The sequence below is a fragment of the Schistocerca gregaria genome, chromosome X, assembly GCF_023897955.1.
Source record: "Schistocerca gregaria isolate iqSchGreg1 chromosome X, iqSchGreg1.2, whole genome shotgun sequence".
Taxonomy (NCBI): domain Eukaryota; kingdom Metazoa; phylum Arthropoda; class Insecta; order Orthoptera; family Acrididae; genus Schistocerca; species Schistocerca gregaria.
This window is the reverse complement of record NC_064931.1, coordinates 862,866,049-862,886,107: the sequence shown is the minus strand read 5'-3', so window position 1 is coordinate 862,886,107 and position 20,059 is coordinate 862,866,049. Positions and strand designations below refer to the sequence as shown.

Sequence of the window (20,059 nt, the reverse complement as noted above, 5' to 3'; positions counted from 1 at the left end):
TCCCCAGCTTAGAAGTGGGGACTGATGTCCCCGATGGTTGGGGGGTTGCTGCTCCTGAGGCAGGTAGTGCAGGAGCAGCAGGGAGTGAAGTGCCCCCCACCATCAAGGGGGCAGGTGTAGCATTCCGGCTCTGAGAGGTGGCAGTCTGAGGGAGAGCTAATGGGGCCATAACAGTAGTAGCCGCGGCGTAAGAGGCAGGCATTCGAACAGGATGGAGGCGTTCGAACTTCTGCCTGGCCTCAGTGTATGTCAGGCGGTCCAGGGTCTTATACTCCATGATTTTGCGCTCTTTCTGGTAGATCCTGCAGTCCGGCGAGCAAGGTGAGTGGTGCTCTCCGCAGTTTACACAGATGGGAGGCAGAGCACATGGAGTATCGGGATGTGATGGGCGTCCACAATCTCGACATGTGAGGCCGGAAGTACAGCGGGAAGACATATGCCCGAACTTCCAGCACTTAAAGCACCGCATCGGGGGAGGGATATATGGCTTGACGTCACAACGATAGACCATCACCTTGACCTTCTCAGGTAAAGTATCACCCTCGAAGGCCAAGATGAAGGCACCGGTGGCAACCTGCTTATCCCTTGGACCACGATGTACGCGCCGGACGAAGTGAACACCTCGCCGCTCTAAATTGGCGCGAAGCTAGTCATCGGACTGCAATAGAAGGTCCCGATGGAATATTATGCCCTGGACCATATTAAGACTCTTATGGGGCGTGATTGTAACCGGAACATCCCCGAGCTTGTTACAATCGAGTAACCGGCGGGACTGGGCGGAGGACGCCGATTTGATCAAAACCGAGCCCGAGCGCATTTTGGACAAGCCCTCCACCTCCCCGAACTTGTCCTCTAAGTGCTCGACGAAGAACTGAGGCTTCATGGATGTAAAGGATTCACCATCAGCTCTCGTACACACCAGGTAGCGGGGCGAGTATGGTTCGCTGGCATCCTTAGTCTTTCGTTCCTCCCATGGTGTAGCCAGGGAGGGGAACGATTTGGGGTCATATGTAGTTGCGTTGTATTGAGCCCTGGGACGCTTAGAGACTGCTGGCGGCTGGCCACCAGCAAGAGATGATGTACCACGCTTCATTGCGGGTCATCCGCCCTGATGCCACCTACTCCGACCAAGGGCCCTCCCCACGGGCGCCACCCAGCCTCAGCAACGACCACCTGGCAGGATGGCCATTGCCGGGAGTCCCAATGCCCCAAGGAGATAGGCATCTACTCCTTGGCATACGTGGGGAGTTAACAGCGCTGGCATCAGCAGAGCGATCCCTGTGTAGTCAGGGGGCTACAACTAACAGGGTACATGGCGGCCCCACCACAACGGACTGGCTACCGTGCTGGATTTCAGGTGATGTAGTCCAATATCGTCATTGGCGCATAAAGCGGCACAGCATAGCAGACTGCAAGAAACCGCACCCAAGAACAAATCCACGCCCAAGAGATGGTAGGTGAGCGGGACTGCTAAGCGATGACGACAAACCTGGCTAGAGATGGTAATGCTTGATGGACACATAGCTCCTTGTAAGGCGCCCTTCCCCAATCGGCTCGCTCTTCGGAAAATTTAGAAGGATGGAGGTCAAACCCGTTAGGGGACCATCTCACAAGGCCAAAACGTTTGAGACTCCTTTTAGTCGCCTCTTACGACAGGCAGGAATACCGTGGGCCTATTCTTACCCCCGAACCCACAGGGGGGAGAGATCTCTTTGCTTTGAACATTTTTATGTTGTGATTCACAAACTTAATTTAAATGAATGAAATGAATTAATGTGTCATTAAATAGTAGCATAGCGAATTATTAACATCAGTGTTGTGCAGTATTTTTTATTTTATTTTAAAGCTTGGACTATTACAATGAAGTACAGCTGCAGAAAATCAATACAAGAATATTGTTAAAACAATATTTAACATATATGTGCATGAGGTTAACATATTACCTTCTCATATTTAATTTTTGCAAAGAATAACTTAGTCTTGAATGTTGGTCACATGTGTGCACCTTTCGCCTCTTCTTCCCTCTCCTTCAAAATCCCGTGAATAGGAATACTCCGGTTGTCACTTCACCATAAAGTACTTTGCACTCAGGCATTAGGCAGCTACAGTGGGGCAGAATGAGTGACAAATAACTGGAGCACACAAAAATTTAAAAGTTGTACTTTCAGAAGGTCGTAACTGCATACTATCATAATTCCTTGTCAGAGTGTGAATATTTTGCCCAATTTATGCAACACTGTATTATTTCCTTGCTTTTCTTGGTCTTCCTGGGTACAGGTTTGTTTTCATTCTTCACAATGTTGTAGCTAACCAGTACAAAATAGCCTTAAGACAAACCGCAACAGTGGAATTTACACCTGTTTTTAACAGCAATTTGCTGAAATACCACATTAACAATGAGGAAGAGAGATTTTTGCTACCACACAGCATCCAACCTGGGACACAGCAAATGGCAGCCACCTCATGGGGCTTACTAGTGTCTAAATCTGTTTTTGTTGTACAATGGGTTTTCCAAACTGGTGGCTGGTCAGCACTACCTGTCATTCATTAGCATGAACTCTGTGGATGCTTCAGAAACAGTTTAGTGTGACAGCGGAACATTGTTTGATAAAGAGAGCAAGAAACTTGAAATAACTGCATGGTGTGTGAGTGGCAGATACCTTTTTACAAAACCCTCATTGACAAAGAGTGTGTAGGTTGGTGCAAATCAATGATTAGGGGGGGGGGGGGGGGGGGAGCAACCTCTGGGGCATCTGCACAAACCCAGTTGTTTTACGTTTGCTCAGATATGCAAGGCTTTGACTGAGGCAACATATTTTCTTTTCTGATCAGGTGAACAAAGTGGATTGTATCTACTCATTAAACTAAAGTACTTAACATACATTTCATTTCAAAATAACAGATTTCTGTTTCTAGAGGCTTGAGTACATCTCTGCTTAGGTCACACTAGAAGCATGTATATCTGTTCGGATTATACAGTTACACAGCTATGTTCTTTGGAGACACAAGGTTAACAATTTTAACATGGATTTACCTGGTAGAGGAGGTACGTGGACTCAACTAATTCAGGTCGTAAAGGATAAAATGCCATATCAGCAGACATACGCTGCCAGTTCCATCGTTCTGGAAGAACGCCATATAATTTCCAAATGGCATAATACAATGCATGTGAACATATGGCTTCTTCCACATCACCATATAACACCTGGAAATCAAAAAACAAAAAGTCTCCGTTAAGACTGTTGTATACAGACATTTTCGGCTCAATGAAAATGGATCGAGATTATATCTAGTTTCACAAAATTCTGTGCTTGCTGGTACACATAATTATAAATGTCATAATGGATTGTGGACCTAGTTCATTTGCTTGTCTTACACCAGGTAAAAACAGTAATATTATTTGATTATTTCATACAAAATTAAGAAGCTTTCATATGTTCCTAGTATGCTGAGTCTTGTCATTTGTGGCATACTGACCTCTGACATAGTGCGCTATTTGTACAGTTCACTTGAAGAAGGAAAGGAGATTACGGGAAAAAATTGTTCATTTACTAAAAACTGTCTGGCATTTGCCTGAAGAAAATTACAGAAATGGTGGAAAGCCTAACTCTACATGGCTGGACAGAGAAATAAACAGCCATCCTTCCAAATAAGAGTCCTGTATCTTTCCACTTTCCCATCTCACTCAGTGGTTTGTGCTAGTTCTTTCTATCTGTATGTGTCTTGGATCACATTTACAATATTCCATTATGTCTTGGAACACGTCAATTGATTTACCCATCTCGGTAAGCTGCACATTGACCACTTACATGACCGGCCTTCACTGTAATCTTAATCTACATTTAAATTTAGCAACTAGGTTTATCCAAAATTTAATTTGTGGAGTAAAAAAAAAAAAAAAGTTGCTGAAAAAAATTTGTTTCAAATGCTTTTGTAACTTTTTTCTCTACCTCTAAATTCACAAGGGAAGCTGTCAACTCTTTCTATGGCTGCATACTGCACTATCTCCCACACAGAAGCAAGTTTAAGCTGTAAATAATGGATGCCAATTTTGTACTTCTGAAAGCCCCCCCCTATTTCAAATTGTGGCAGATCCTTAATAACTACCCACCCATGAGAGTAAATGTATTATGAGGGTTGATTTAGCACACACAGCAGAAAAATAAATGAAGAAAGAAAGGAAGAAAGAAAGAAAGAAAGAAAGAAAGAAGAGAGAAATTGCTTATGTGATGTTTAAGGAAGTACACGTGGCATCACCCTTAGATACAAAGTAAAAATAGCAGATGTGGTCAAGTGTGGTTTTCGCAGCATATAAATCCACACAACAATTGATGGAAAAATTGTAAGTATGCTTTCACAGCCAAAATCAGCGAGGATGATATTGCATTGTACAGGATGGTTATAATTAAACTTTTCCTATTTAACACATTATAACACTGGAATCAATTATCGTACGAGTAGCAAACTTGACAGAATTAATGTCACGGATATGGAGATGAGAAATAATGCAGAATTAATTCAATTGAAACACTTAATGTGTTGCCACAGTACATAATACCATTACTGCTACAAAAGGAGCTCAATATGGCACCCATCAGTGTCCACAAGTGTCTGAAAGTGCAGGATTGCATTCTCCACAACAGAACAAAGCATGTCCATAGGTATGCTGGCTACCTCTCTTGATATGCTGCACTTCAGATAATCATATGTGCAAATGTACCTCTGGTAAACCCTGTCCTTCTGGTAGCCCCAGAACCAGAAATCACAGGGAGTGAGATCAGGTGACTGGCAGCCAAGCATTTGGAAACGGTTGGCTGATGATTCTATCATTTCCAAATATGTTGCAGAGAAACAGGTGAACCTCATGAGCAATGTGCGGTGGGGCCCCATCCTGCATGAAAACAACAGAGTTCAATGCGTCTCTCTTGTAGGGTGGGTATGACATGCTTTCGAAGCACATGGTAGTAACGTTACGAGTCACATTGCACATCAATGATCATTTAGCACCAACCTGTTCAAAAAATACTGGGTCAATGATGAAATTAGCCATGAAGCCACACCATACAGTGACATGTTCACCATACAGAGGAACTTCATGCACAGTGACTGGAGATGAAGATCCCCACATTCAGCAATTCTGTGTGTTCACCTCACCCGTCAGAGAAAAATAAGACCCATGTGTCTACAGGATGGTCCAGGGCCAGCCCTTGTCAACTTCAAACCTTGCGAGAAAGTGGAGAGCAAAGTCAGCATGTCGTCGTGCATCCTGTGGTGCATGCTGCTGTACGATATGGATCTTGTACGGATACCATTTGAGAATGGTTCAAAGCACCTTCTGTTCAATGGACCACGGGATGCTCAACTGTCACGACACAGCACATGCACTACCTGATGATCGGGAATTGTGTGCGGCATCATCTGCCATAGCAACAGCGATTTCATCAACCACATGAGGTGCAACTGGTTGTTGGCCTCTTCCCGGAGTCACACCCAGTTCTCCAGTTGATTCAAACTTCATCACGCTCCGCACAGCATGTGGAGGAAGAGGACCCTTCCGTAATCCTTTCAGCTGGCGACATTCTTTAGATGCAGCTGCAGCATTACTGTTGTTTGGATAACAGAGCTTCACCAATAATGCCCTGATCCTTTTGTCCTACCTCACGTTGACGCGTCAACAAGTGCACTGCAACTGGTCAGTTGTGTGAGACTATGATTCACCATGACTTATCATGGTACCTGGTGGCCATAGTTGGAACTGGATGGCACTGTGATGCATGGGAATCATGCACCCCATACTCTGGTCATTAATATTACCACATTTGGTACTTTTACAGTAATTAGTTTCTGTGTTATAAAGTGTTAAATAAGGAAAGTTTAATTATAACCACTCAGTACCCCTTCCACCTTTTAGGTTTCCCTTCTTTCCTTAGGACTGGTTTTCCATCAGAGTTCTTGATACTCATACAGCTGCTTCTCTTTTCCCCTAAGGGCTCTTTAATTGTCCTGTAGGTAGTATATCTTTTCCCAGTGAAATACATTTCTAAATCCTCACATTTGTTCTCTAGCCATTCCTGCTAACCATTTTGCACTACCTGTCAACTTCATTTTTTAAATATTTGTATTCCCTTTTGCCTGTTTTATTTTTAAAACTTATCCTTTTATCAATTAAATTCAGTATCTCTGTATTAAATAATTTCATCAGTTTCTCTTGTGTTATCCAAGGATTTCTACTAGGCTTTGTCTTTTTATGTATCTGATCCTCTGCTGCCTTCATTATTTCAACTCTTAAAGCTACCCAGTCATCATTTATTGTATTCCTTTCCCCTGTTCTAGTCAACTGATGCCTAATGCTTCCTATGAAACTCTCAACAACCTCTGGTTCTTTCAGCTTATTCAGATCTTATCTCCTTAATTTCCTACCTTTTTCTCAATTTCTTCAGTTTAAATCTACAGTTCATATAAAAAAAGTGGTCAAATTCCAAATCAGACCCTCGGAGTGTCATACAATTTAAAATCTGGTTCCTAAATATCTGTTGTATGATTATATAATCAATCTGAAACCTTTCAGTGTCTCCAGGTCTCTTCCACATATACAATACTCTATTCTTAAACCCAGTGTTAATGATGATTAAATTATGCTCTGTGCAAAATTCTACCAGGTGGCTTCCTCTTTCATTTCTTTTCCCCAGTCCACATTCACCTACTATTTTTCCATCTCTTCCTTTTCCTGCTATCTAATGCCAGTACTATAACACAATTAAATTTTTGTCTCTTTTAAACTAGCTGGATAATTTCTTTTATCTCATCATATATTTTCTCAATTTCTTCATCTGTGGAGCTAGCTGGCATATAAACTTTTACTACTATGGTAGGCATGGGTTTAATGCCTATCTCTGCTATGATAATGCATTCACTGTGCCGTTCGTAGTAGCTTACCCGCATTCCTATTTTCTTATTCATTATTAAACCCACTCCAGCGTTACCACTGACTGACTTCGTATTTATAGCCCTGAATTCACCTGACTAGAAGTCCTGTTCCTCCCGCCACTAAACTTCACTAATTCCCACTACATATAACTTCAACCCATGTACTTTTCTTTTTAAATTTTCTAACCTACCTGCTTGATTTAGGGATCAACATTCGATGTTCAAATCTGCCAATTGTCAGTTTATTTTCTTCTGATGACGACATCCTCCTGAGTAGTCCCTGCCCAGTGATCTGAATGGGGGACTACTTTGACTTCAGAATATTTTACCCAAGGGGATGCCATTATCATTTGGCCATTATCAAGAGCTGCATGCCCTCAGGAAAAATTATGGCTACATCTTCCCCTTGCTTTCAGCTGTTCACAGTACCAGCATAGCAAGGCCATTTTGGTTGATGTTACATGACCAGATCAGTCAAATGACCAGACTGTTGCCCCACAATTACTGAAAGGGCTGCTGCCCCTCTTCAGGAACCATATGTTTGCTATCTATTGCTGAGGCACACAAGCCACCCCACTGATAAGGTCCACGGCTCATGGGGGAGCATATTACATTACTGAATGAAAATGTTAAAAATATGCCAACTTATTGATTTCTTTCTTCCAAACTAACTGGAAACTACACAGGGTCATTCTTCCTTTGGAAGAAAGTTGTGTTTTAAGAGTGAACGATTAGTGTAAATGACAGTGACAAATGATCATAGTGTGGGTGTGTAATTTCTTTGCCAGACCTGAGGCCTGTATCCTGAGCCAGCACAGAGTCTATACCTTTGGAAGACTATTATGGAGTCTGCCTGGCATAACATCTCCACATCAAACAACTGATATATGTCACTCGTGACACCTGTCTTGAATTCACATAACAATGTCATGATGGTTGAGATTTAAACTTGGATACTGGTACACAATGTGGCTATGAGAAACTGAACACTATCACTTTTTCCTCTTCTGGGCAGCCATCTAGTGGAAACACAGCTAACAGCAATGGCATTTTAATAAGTTCTCTCCAGCTTTAGCACCATCACATTACTGTCCATTAGCAACCCTGGATACAGACGTGTGTGAATGAACAGTATGAAACTATCACCGTTCTAATGAACCATAACAAAAACACTTTACTGTAAACATTGAGTTATAAGGTCAGATCTTGTGAGATACAATGTTCATTCCATAAAACCATAATGAGATCAAGGGTGTGAATATGTCATAAAACAAAAATACATAATTAATATTTACAAAAAAACTAATATAGTAACATTTCTTCCACATACATTGAGACGTTGGTCAAAGGGGTGTGTGTGTGTGTGTGTGTGTGTGTGTGTGTGTGTGTGTGTGGGGGGGGGGGGGGGAATCTTTTAAATACATTTATTTGTTTACATGTTATTAAAAAGGCTATTGCAGTTAACCATGTTCAATAACAAGAACAATTTGAAAGGCTGACTTACATAGATCGCATTACTGAAGCTGTGCCAAAGTCAGGTGTTACATAGTGTTTATGTGAGACATAGTTAATAATACCTACATCAGTTGGTTCTGCTAAGAAATTCATCAATGAAGTGGAAGGAGTATGCCACCAATAAATACATTATGCTTCTTTTAAAATGTCATTTATTAGTAGCTAAAACGTTTTACAGTTGCTGGAAACTCATTCAAAATGCGTGTTCCTGAATAATGAACACTGTTTAGAACAAAGTCAGGACTTCCTGTGTTTGTGAAGACTGATGGTCTTGCCTCCACTGATTCCGTGAACTGAGCAGTTGGTCTGAATGAGGGATAACTACTTACGCCTGACTTCAAGGAATTAATACACCAAGTCATATTAATCAATATAATCATTTTTTAAAAGTTGGATTCTGAAACACTTCTCGAATTTTTACCACACACAATTTGCATTAGATTTTTCTGGCCCCGGATAACTTCAAATCTGCTTTAGATGTTACCCCAAAAATGGAATGAGAGAGAGAGAGAGAGAGAGAGAGAGAGAGAGAGAGAGAGTTATGGGTGCTCAATGGCGAGGTTATCAACACCCTAAAAAAAATCTGTAGAAACAAATTTAATTAAAACCTCTAAAATGTTATAAAATAAATAACAGTGAGCTTTAAATAAAATTGCACACACACTCTTCCAACCTCACTCACTACCACCCATGCAGTCACATTATCTCATACCCCTTAATATATATAACCATGGATGATCCAGTCACCCCGGTAACACACTAAAAACTTCTCCCTAAAATTTTAAAGAATATGTTGGTCATTTCACAGAACCGTAAATGATTATGATTATGGGTTCAAGGGGACTAAACAGTATTTTAACAGTCTCTTGTTTGACTAGAAATTCAAATAACATAAGAAAAGGAGAACTGTCAGCTCCAGTGTCTGTGATCTTGTGCCCATGGTTGAAGTTATGCATGAAAGTAGTTTAAGGCAGATAGTTAGAAGTGGGATAAAATCCAGGCATCTGAAAACTGTGGTCGGTTGCTGAAGGATACACCAAGATTGGTCATCCTCATAGTCAGTACAACTAAAATGGTGTGAGAAAAAGAAGACTAACAACCAGACAGTTAATTAGCTCAAAAAGTAAGATAAATAAAATATGTGCATAAAAATCTAAAAATGCATGGCAGTGCAGTGGGGAAAGTAGCTTGGGACCACTATGGACACATACCAGAGCGAGAGGTACAAGTCAACGTCATTCCCCGACACAAAATGTTGAGGTGCATTAAATTTTGTCATGAAATCTACTTTCTCCCAGAAAATGCACGACTTCAGTAGCTGTGATCATTCACAAGTATTTTGGTTAGGGAAGTAGACAGGTTGATGACTCATCTCAGGCCAACCAGCAGGGCACACACTGTGAGAATATGAGCTGTTCATCATGGAGGGGGGATTGTTCTTGACATAAAAGGAACTTGGAGGAAAGTCTGATGTGGCTGATACATTGTCATCACAGTGTGATGGCATCCTTCCAAGAGGCTTGGAGAGAAGTAGGCCACACGTTGCAGGTCCCAATTTAATGTCCTAGTTGCAGTCGTAGGCCTGTGCCTCATACTCTGAGTTCAAGTTCATCTCCTGTGGTTGCTTCTTTAGCTAATTTTTCAGTAGTTCATTTCCCGAAATACCCATGTAGTTTGATGTCCACACGAATGTTATGGTGGTTCCAGAGCTGTAGAGATAAACTAGCAGGTCTTGGTACGTCACACTACCCTGAAATTTTCTGGTTGCTAACATCCAAGTTGGAATCTTTCTACTCCTAATTTATTATTTTACTACAGATTATTACAGGGGAAATCAGTAATTATTTCATGACAGATTATTGTTGAGTTATAAAAAAACATAAATTCTGTTTTAATTACAGACATTTGGAAGAAGAATACTAGGATTCTTGAAGTATTTATTTGGCTCTATTAGCAAAGCCAGCCCTTAATTCCAAAATAATTACCAGGTTGTCAAAAAAATTGTATAACTGTATCTGTTGATTTCAATATTTAAACAAATAATTTAGCCTAACCTTTCTGTTAGAAGGAACTGTTGAAAAGAAGGAATTTTTCGATGTATTCAGTTAATTGAATGAGTTATGTTTTAACAGTAATTTCTGTACCTTAAAACATCTAACAACGTGTAGTTTCAGTGCCTATTATTGTGAGGATATATAGACGCCTGATTTTTTGACCCAAGACAGTCAGTCCATGGCCGAACAACTTAACAGTGGAATAAGTTTAACACAAATAGGCCATGTGTTAGAACAATAAATGACAATTTCTGTCTAATTTATTTGAGTGTCCCACATACCACATTATTCTGCGAGAACTGTGAACTGTGTGGTTAGGTTTTTACTGCTCATAGATGTTCAACAGCAAACTATTGTAGCAGTATGCTGATGTTGTCTGCAACCTATTAACGAGGCTTATCAACATTTGCCAATAGTGAACTGGCCATATAATTGTGTAATATTGGGGGATTGTGAACAGTGAAAGTAAATAACTGTTAAATGCAATTGTGCAACTGTCAGCTACATCATTTACAGTTGTCGGTCTTTAACTTCCACCCCCCACCTCCCCAATTTTTCAGCTACTATAACATTGTAGTATGTCAACACCAAGGACTATCAACGAAGAAATAAAGCAGTCTAACATCGCAGTAGCACTGAGAGGTGTCTTGTAAGCAGTTCACAGAGCTGCTGCAAACCAAGAAGCTATTTGTTGCATGAATTTTAATGTATTGCAGAGCCCACAATATGTCAACCAACTCTGCAGTGTGTACATTGCATGCAATCAGCAGAGAATACTTTTCGTATCACCAACTGAACAGAATAAGCACCTGAGAAAGGCAGAGTCAGGATTTTTCTTAGAGCCATGGAAGAGGTCCATTCAAATCACAGGACTGAGTACACACCACTGGGGGGGGGGGGGGGGTTGTTTGTGAGGTAACGGGCAAGTTGGGGCGCCTAGAAAATATTCTAAGTTCAGAGTTGGCATGGCTGTGCGTGGGCCTTTCAGTGGGCCGAGCTTGTCGGTGGCCAGGTTGTGCTGGACATTAGCCGGTGGAAGAGGGGTAGCCCCAGCGCATAGTCCAGGCCGACCGCGTGGCTGGGAACTCCACAATGCCGCTGTGACGAGGACTGTGCTTTGTGTTGTTGAAGGAGAGGCCAAAGATGGCAGACTTTGTGAAACCATAATAGCAGACATTTCACAGCACATGTAGAAATTAACAATAGCCAGAGGAATCATGATACCTTAAAAAGAAACATGTACATTACAATTATTTATATGACGATTCTGATGGTGTAATCAGATTTTAAATATCCTTATTAGCTTAAAAGTTTAGTATCTGACTGTAAATTATACAAGTACACCCAGCAATGGATTTCCAAAATCTAAATGGTTGATCCAATTTTGTTGATCGACATGTCTTTAGAAAGCTGTTAGTGTAAACCTAAATTGGTATTAATTACAGGCATGTACCTAAAATAGTACATGAGTTATTGGAGGTCAAGTGGCCAATTATTATTAATCGCTTCAGGCCAAAAGTACTCCTCAGTTACACGAAAAAACAGTAGCAGCAAGCTTATAAATATATTTATTCGTCTATGTCTGTTTACATCCGATATATACTACTAGTGAAGAAATTGGTTAATATTTACTTTGTTTTAGAAAGCACAGGCATTATGCTACTGGTTTACCCTTTGTTTCCATTCCTTTGATATATGTTTATTTGATTTGTTTATGTATTTAATAATGTGTGTTAGAGCATGTTTATGGTCCAGCCGTAGGAATATTTATTTAATTTCAAGTTATTTAAATGTAAATCCAATATTTTGTATGTGTTTCCATATGTTTGCGAGTGAGCGTTGGCTTGGAGACATGGCGGGAGCGTTTTAGCCAATCACAGTGCTCGTTAGTATGGTAGGCGACTACAGTGAATGGAGAGACTGGATGGTAGTGGGGGATGGGGAGGGGGGGCATCGGGTCACAGAGAGGCAGAGAAGTGCTGGACAGGAAGCAGCGACAGTCGGTCGCAGGAACTACGTGGAGAGTGGAGCAGTTTGCGCGTGGTCGCGGGAGAAAGAAATATTACGTAGTGCCAACTTGTCCACTTGTGAGATTTCTGTGGCTTCTGCAGTGAAGACATTGTATGTGTTTAGAAGTGAATATCTTGGGAGCTATGTTGTTGTTCATAACTAATTACGTGAAGTAGGAATCTATTGGTTGGTTGGTTGATTGCTTGGGGAAGGAGACCAGACAGCGTGGTCATCGGTCTCATCGGATTAGGGAAGGAAGTCGGCCGTGCCCTTTCAGAGGAACCATCCCGGCATTTGCCTGGAGTGATTTAGGGAAATCACAGAAAACCTAAATCAGGATGGCCGGACGCGGGATTGAACAGTCGTCCTCCCGAATGCGTAGGAATCTATTGTTTCACTGTTATTCAACTTAGATTTTATTTAATTGCTGCACCATCGACACCAATAAGTGTTTTGCAGTAATAAACGACATTCTAAAAGGTACTTCTGCTATCGTACTCATCATTAAAGTCATTAACAATAGTACCTGCAGGTTTTATTTAATTGCAATCTTTCATTTGAAAATTTTTATGTCACATTCAAAATCCACAATTGACGAGTGACAGGAATCTTCACTGATTCGATTCATGTGTATATTCATATTGTATACTGTAGACCTAGCAGTATTTGGCTTGTAATGTGGCAACTATGTATCCCAACCCCTAGACAACGAAACCAGCCAAAACAGTCAATATTTCAACTCTGAGTCAGAGGGTACGTAGTTGAGGGCCACACATTTTTTTAATTTATAGCCTGCAGGGTGTATTATATGTATACACGTAAGAGGGAGCAACTGGAGGTCCTTGCACAGAGCGTCCAGTCATGCACATGCTGCTCTGCCCATTTTTAAAGGTGGTTTGTAAACAGTCTGAACTGTGGACTGTGGAACAGAGTTGACTGACATGGATTGGTTATGCATCTGACAGATTGTGACTCTACAGCCCGCCAAGAGGTGTCAGAGTCTGATCCTCATTTGTGGGATACCAGCTTGCACTAGGAGACTTCCATATGAGCACCGTAGACAGCCTCCAACTGCCAACTGCACACCAGTGTGGTTTACATGATCTAACAAGCTCGGTGGTGGTGGTGCAGCTGCTACTGCTGAGTAAGCAGCTCACCCATAGTGCAGTTGGGTTAAAGTCAGCTTTATAGAATCACAGAATAAATGTGCCTTTGCTTGCACCCCAAGATATTCTGCTGAAAAATTTGAGGCTTTTATGTTTCCTCATGTTATTTGCCCTGAGCTGGCATACATCTGGTAACCATGTTAACTTACTGGTAAAAAAAAAGCCTAAAAATTGAAAGTTACAACTTAAAGTAACTGGTTACTCAGGTAATGCTGTGGGTGAGGATGCACAGTGCTGATTTAACAAAAGTGCACGACGTGAGTTTTCGTGAGAGAAAATATATATCCATTTCATCACCCAGTTATGTACTTTCTGTACGGACTCCTGAAGTTGGCTTCTTAGCAGTGCACTATGACAAGGCTATAACACAGGTAGAGATCATCCAAATACAGTGCAGTGAGTTTGTGGGTCTCACTGCAGTCATGATACCATTGATTGTGATGGTAAAGAGGGTCACACTCAGAACCGGTCCATAAGGGATCTATGTTTCATGTACATATTGGCTGCTGAGGGCTGAACATATCTGGGCACAGAACAGTTGGAGGGGTACGAAATTCTGAATAAAAATGGGTAAGTAATCACAAAAACCCCACCCATGCAAAGCAGACAGGATGTGATGTCGTCAGGCGATATTTTACCCCTTTTGCTGTCCAAAAAACCCGCAAATCAGGTGTTGACTGTGTGCAAAAGCAATGTGCACTGCAGATTCCAGGTGAATTACTTGGTCTGTGGTGGATCAGAGTGCCTGAAATCTACTTTAAATTGTGTTAAATGTCCTTTGGCTTTCCGGCACCAAAACAGTCATCGGTTGACAATTTTTCCAAATAATTTACAGAGCCTGTTCATTAGAGACTGGTCAATAGCTAGTCAAAACAAAGGGTCTTTTCCCTGTTTTGAGGAAGGAATAATAATACCCTCCCACCAGTGACAGGAAAACTCCCCTTCCTACCAAATACATTTGGAAGACCTGAGGACATGTTTTACGCTGTTGTTGCTAAGGTGTTTAAGCATTTGATTCTGGATTTTATCAGATCCAGTGATTCTGCCCCAATGCTCTGCTAAAGCACTGTGGAACTCCCATACAATAAATGGAAGGATAGGTAGTTTCACTTAGCCTGACATTCCTGGATCAGGAAATTGGGATGGTAGTTACTGCATGGGGACACTTTGGCAAAGTGTGCTGCGAGACATTCAGCAACAACTGTGGGATGAGTACAGATGCTGCCATTCTTGGAGATGCCAAGAACTACTACGGATGACGGGTGGCCTCAAATGCGACAGAGTTTAGTCCATGCTTGAGACAATTTGGTGTGAGCTCTCTTAGATGATATATACTGCTCCCAACACTCCTGCATTCTTTTTTTAATTAAATGCCTTGCCTTCATCTGAAGTGTCTTGAATGCTGTTAAATGTTCCACAAAAGGATAGTGTTTCTGTCATTAAAGTGCCCTTCAATGTTCTTTCACAGAATGGAGCAGCAGGATTCAGTTCAACTTCAGATTTACATTCTTGTCCTTGTGAGATTCCCGTTTCTGCGGATTTTCCTATCTTCAGTTCTGGGACAGAAGAGGATCCTCTTTTTTTTTCTACAACACAAAGACTGTGGCTCTTTCCACCAATGGCTGGTGGTAGGCTGCTAATCTGCTTCATCCTGGGAGGGAGGTACCTTGGCAGGTATCCTCTTCTTTAGTGATGCAGGAGGAGGACAAGCCATCTCTGGCTACATTGGCGGGTTTCTTTACCACTGGTGCTGCAGGTTTGAGGGTCAAGGGAGCTGATGCCTCCTCTCTTGACTGTAAAATGGGCACTGACATGTAGCTATAGCCAGGAGTTAATGTCTGAGGTCTCTTCATCATACTGAAAGTGGATTTTTACACTATATTTGCCAAGTATGATGTTGTATCAATTGTGTGGAGTTGTTCAAACTTTTTCTTAGCACCTTGATAAGCCAGATGGTCATGTGTTTCATATTTCTGGATTTTCTTCTCCCTCTTGAAACTGTACACATCGGCAAATGAGGAGGGTGGTGTTTTGTGTAGTTTACACATGTAGGGAGTTTGCAAAGTCTGTCCTTACATGTTGTCCTTCCATATATCCCAAAAGTAGTCTCATTAGTGCAACAGGAGGACGTGTGACCGTAACTCGGCACCTATATTGTCTCGGACGAGGAGGAAAATATGGTTCGACATCACGCCTATAAACCATGTCTAAAGTTTTCTAGGTAAAACATTTCAATTGACGGCTAGGATAAAAGATACAGTGTCCACTGCTTATCCTTAGGTCCTCTCTGAATGTGACAAACAAAATTTACTCTGCACTGCTCCCAGTTAGCACACAGTTCTCCATTTGTTCGTAGTGTTAGGTCCTAATGGAAGATCATGCATTCAATCCCGCTGAGTTTGTTATGACTAGAGTTAGTAACTGGTACATCTGCAAGCTTGATAGATGCCTGAAGAGCCTGTGATTGTTTAGAATCTAAAGTTTTGTTCAACAGAGATCCATTTCTCATTTTCTCGACTGCAGAAAATCTCCCAGCCTATCTCAATACTTTTAATGAAAGCCAGTGTCTTTATTGATTCTCCATCAGTTCTGGAGCAACCAAGAACTGGGCAGACTGTCCACCTTCATGTCTCCTTGCCTGAATCTTATCCCATTGCATGACCAAAGACAGAAACACTATGGCATTTTAAGCCTTTTAAATGATATCTTGTTTTCCATCTGCTGAGATGGTCATATTGGCATGGCCACTGGCAAGGGTTAGTTTGATCTGTTTCATTACAGATTATCTGCCCTGTTAGCACCCACTCCAATCCGAAGTTCTCCCCATAGGCACCACACTGCCACAGCACAGGCTACCCGGCATTGTGGTGTGGTGGTCAGGTGAACATGCCCAGCCTCATCATAAAACACCTGATGGTCTCTGTGGCCTACGACAACCCAGTCAGTCCACACTGGATGCTGGTCAAACACGTGAGTAGATGGGCTTGTATGCAAGATGGGCACGCTGCATGGGATGGAGGTGGTTTAACAGGGTGTGATGCCTGCACCCATGCAGGATTCCAGCCCAACTGACCCCACTGACGAGGGTAGACTGAAATCACAAGGATGCCTTGCAAGGCATGCTTGAGTCTTGAAGGTGTGATCCAGCCACTCAGCCTCATGTTTGAGGCACGGTGAAAGGAGGCGTTGGTCGGATGGTCAATGCAATTTCAACAACAAAAAGGCCTTGAACTGAGTCAATGTGAACAGGAGCCCGTTATCCAGCACAGGGTGCAACATGCCCCTCAATAATGAAAATCCTCTCAAGGACAAGAATGGTAGTAGGTGTAGCGGTGGATGACGTGTGCCACAAATGGAAATTAGGAGAGGGCATCCATCACTAGCAACCACACAGCACTTCAAAATGGCTCTGCAAAACTGATGTGGACCCTATCCCAAGAGTGTTCAGTTAAGGACCATGATGATAAACTTGAGCTGGACACACTTTATCATGCAAGCAGGCATCGATGCCTGGCCAGTAAACGTGTTGCCTGGTCAATACCTCCATGCACATCATCCTTCAATGCAATGTATAAAGGAGCCAGAGGATGCTGGGCTGGAGTGAGATTCAAATAATGACCTCGCAGACATGAGTCTTCTGTGGCCAATGTAGAGACTCCATATAGGGTATTGACCCAGTAACGTAACACAAAATAATTGTGAAATGTGGTCCGGCCAACACTTCTGGACTGCCAATGACCTTGCACACCACCTCTGGGAATTAATTCAATGCTGTTTACAGCTGTTGATCCAGGGCAAAATAAACAATTTCCTTGTGATCGAATTACATGTTGAGGCCAACAGGGAGGCAGGACAAGGGCGTCTGCGTTGGCATGTTTGGAAGTAGAACAAAAATGTATTTTTGTAATGATACTCACTCAAAAATACCGTTCAGTGCTGCAGACGCTGTGCTGTCGTATCTGGGAGCTTAGACCAATGTCCGAACGAGGAAACCAAACATTTGTGGGCAGGCAGCAGGTGAAATTTGTTGCCATACAAACATAGACAAAACTTCTTGACTCCAGTAATGATTGTAAAAGCCTCCTGCTCAATTTGGGAGTAGCTGAGCTGTGCAGCATTCAACGTTTTGGAGGCAAAGGCAATTGGCTGCTTTAAACCATTTAACAACTTGTGGGACAAAACTGTCACATTGCCGTAGTGTGTTGCCTCCATCACAAATGTTAATGGCAGATCTGGCATATATGGCATCAGACAGAGCCATCTTGAGCCCCCTTGAAAGTGCTAAAAAGCCTGATGACAGCTGACTGACCACACAAATCTGGTGCCCTTCTTGTGCAGCTGAGAGACAGGAGACAGTTTGCATCAGTTGAGGAATGAACTTGACATAGTGCACGATTTTCCCCAGAAATGACCAACTTTTTAAGGTTAGTGGGGGCTGCCATTTTCATAAACAAGCTGAAGTGTTCACACATGGGAGTGATACTCTTATGGCTAAATATGTGCACAAGATATTTGATGTGGGGGGGCAAAGAAACCGCACTTTTCTAACTGACAGCATAAAAAGTTTTCCTGGAGCCATTGAAAAATCTAGTCATGATTCTTGTAAAGTTTCCCATGTGTTGGCCCTGTAACAATATCACCCAAATAGTTAACAGTGAGGAATACTGTGACACAATTGTTTGAAATAATTTTCGAAAATGGCAGATGCACTCACTACCCCAAACAGTGGGGAATTGTACATGAATAAGCCAAATGGTGTATTTAAAACTAGAGATTGATGGGAAGCATCATCAAAGGCAGTTGGAAATAAACATCCTTTAATATTTTTTCGAATAATACTGGCCTGCTGTCAGTTTAGACGACGACTCTTGTGCGTGAGACAGGAAATAAAGATCGGTGCTAGACTGGGAATTAATAGTAGACTTAAAATCACTGCAAATATGTAAAGACCCATTCTGCTTTTAATGACCACCACAGGGGCAAAGCTAAGGGCAGTATCAACTTACTTCGTCAAAATATCAGGGGAATAAAGTAGATGAGCTATTAGCATGTTCAGATGATCTCAAAAATAAAAATGAGATTGATATACTCTGTATGTCTGAACACCGTGTAACTGTGGAGATAGATACTGTCAGTATAAATGGGTATAACTTAGCATCTTTTCGATCTAGGATGGATAAAGGAGTAGTTGCCATTTTCATAAGAAAGGGTATAAATACAGAACTGTAGAAGTAAGCAAATTTTGTGTTGATCAGCACTTTTAAGGTTTGTGCACGTGAACTTCAGCTAGGTAGTATTGATATTAGCAAGAGTGTACAGGTCCCCATTAGGAGACTGGGGCCAGCTGCGGTGGTCTCGCGGTTCTAGGCGCGCAGTCCGGAACCGTGCGACTGCTACGGTCGCAGGTTCGAATCCTGCCTCGGGCATGGATGTGTGTGATGTCCTTAGGTTAGTTAGGTTTAAGTAGTTCTAAGTTCTAGGGGACTGATGACCACAGCAGTTTAGTCCCGTAGTGCTCAGAACCGTTTGAACCATTTTAGGAGACTGGGAGCTATTCATAAAAAAGTTTGACTCCCTATTATGCTGTCTGTCAGACAAAAAGAAGAAGTTATTAACCTGTGGTGATTTCAATGTTAACTTTCTAAGTAATTCTGATAGCAAAAGTGAACTAGAGGTGTTATTAACAACATGTAACTTAGAATCAGTGGCCAATTTCCCTACACGTATAGCTCAAGACAGCAGCACTCTAATAGATAATGTATTTGTACAGAAAGAGGATGTAAAACAAACATATGCTTTCCCTGTGGTAAATGGATTGTCAGACCATCATGCACAACTGATTAACTTATAAAACCTAATGGGGTGTTCAGTTCAGAAACCATGAAAGTGGAAGTCTCAGGTTGCTCAACCAGGTATCTACAGAGCACTTCAGAATGAGTTTAAGAAATGTCAATTGGGGAGACTTATATAATGAGCCAAATGCTAATGATAAATGCAACATATTTCTTGAACAATATATATCCCTTTTTGAACATTGTTTCCCAAACAAAATTACTGAATGTAACACCACACACTTTTCAATGAAATCTTGGATTACTACAGGTATGAAAGTGTCTTCAGAAAGAAAAAGAAAACTGTATGAGACAGCAAGAACTAGTAAAGATACAGAAGTAGTTTTACACTATAAAAATTATGGTAACATACTGAGAAAAGTTGTAAGGAAATCAAAAAATATGTATGTAAGAGAAGAAATTAACAAATAAAATAAAATCAATATGGAATGTTGTTAGAAGGGAGACAGGAAAAGTAACCACTGGGGTAGGTAGCATTACTAAGAAGGAGAAAGAGACCATCCTAACCAACAGTACAAAAGCAGCTAATGTATTT

General features: G+C 41.6%; 1 protein-coding gene across 3 annotated transcripts in view; it reads right to left on the bottom strand.

Moving 5' to 3' along the window:
* Positions 1–20,059, bottom strand: part of LOC126297632 (ER degradation-enhancing alpha-mannosidase-like protein 1) — a 217,576-nt gene that overhangs the window by 39,382 nt on the left and 158,135 nt on the right. For all 3 annotated transcript variants that reach the window (XR_007552558.1, XM_049988654.1, XM_049988655.1), the window contains exon 7: positions 3,035–3,205. Coding sequence is in view for 2 of the 3 variants with exons in the window: in XM_049988654.1 (XP_049844611.1) it covers positions 3,035–3,205 (171 nt within the window). In the remaining variant the exon portion in view is untranslated. The remainder of the gene's footprint in view (positions 1–3,034; positions 3,206–20,059) is intronic.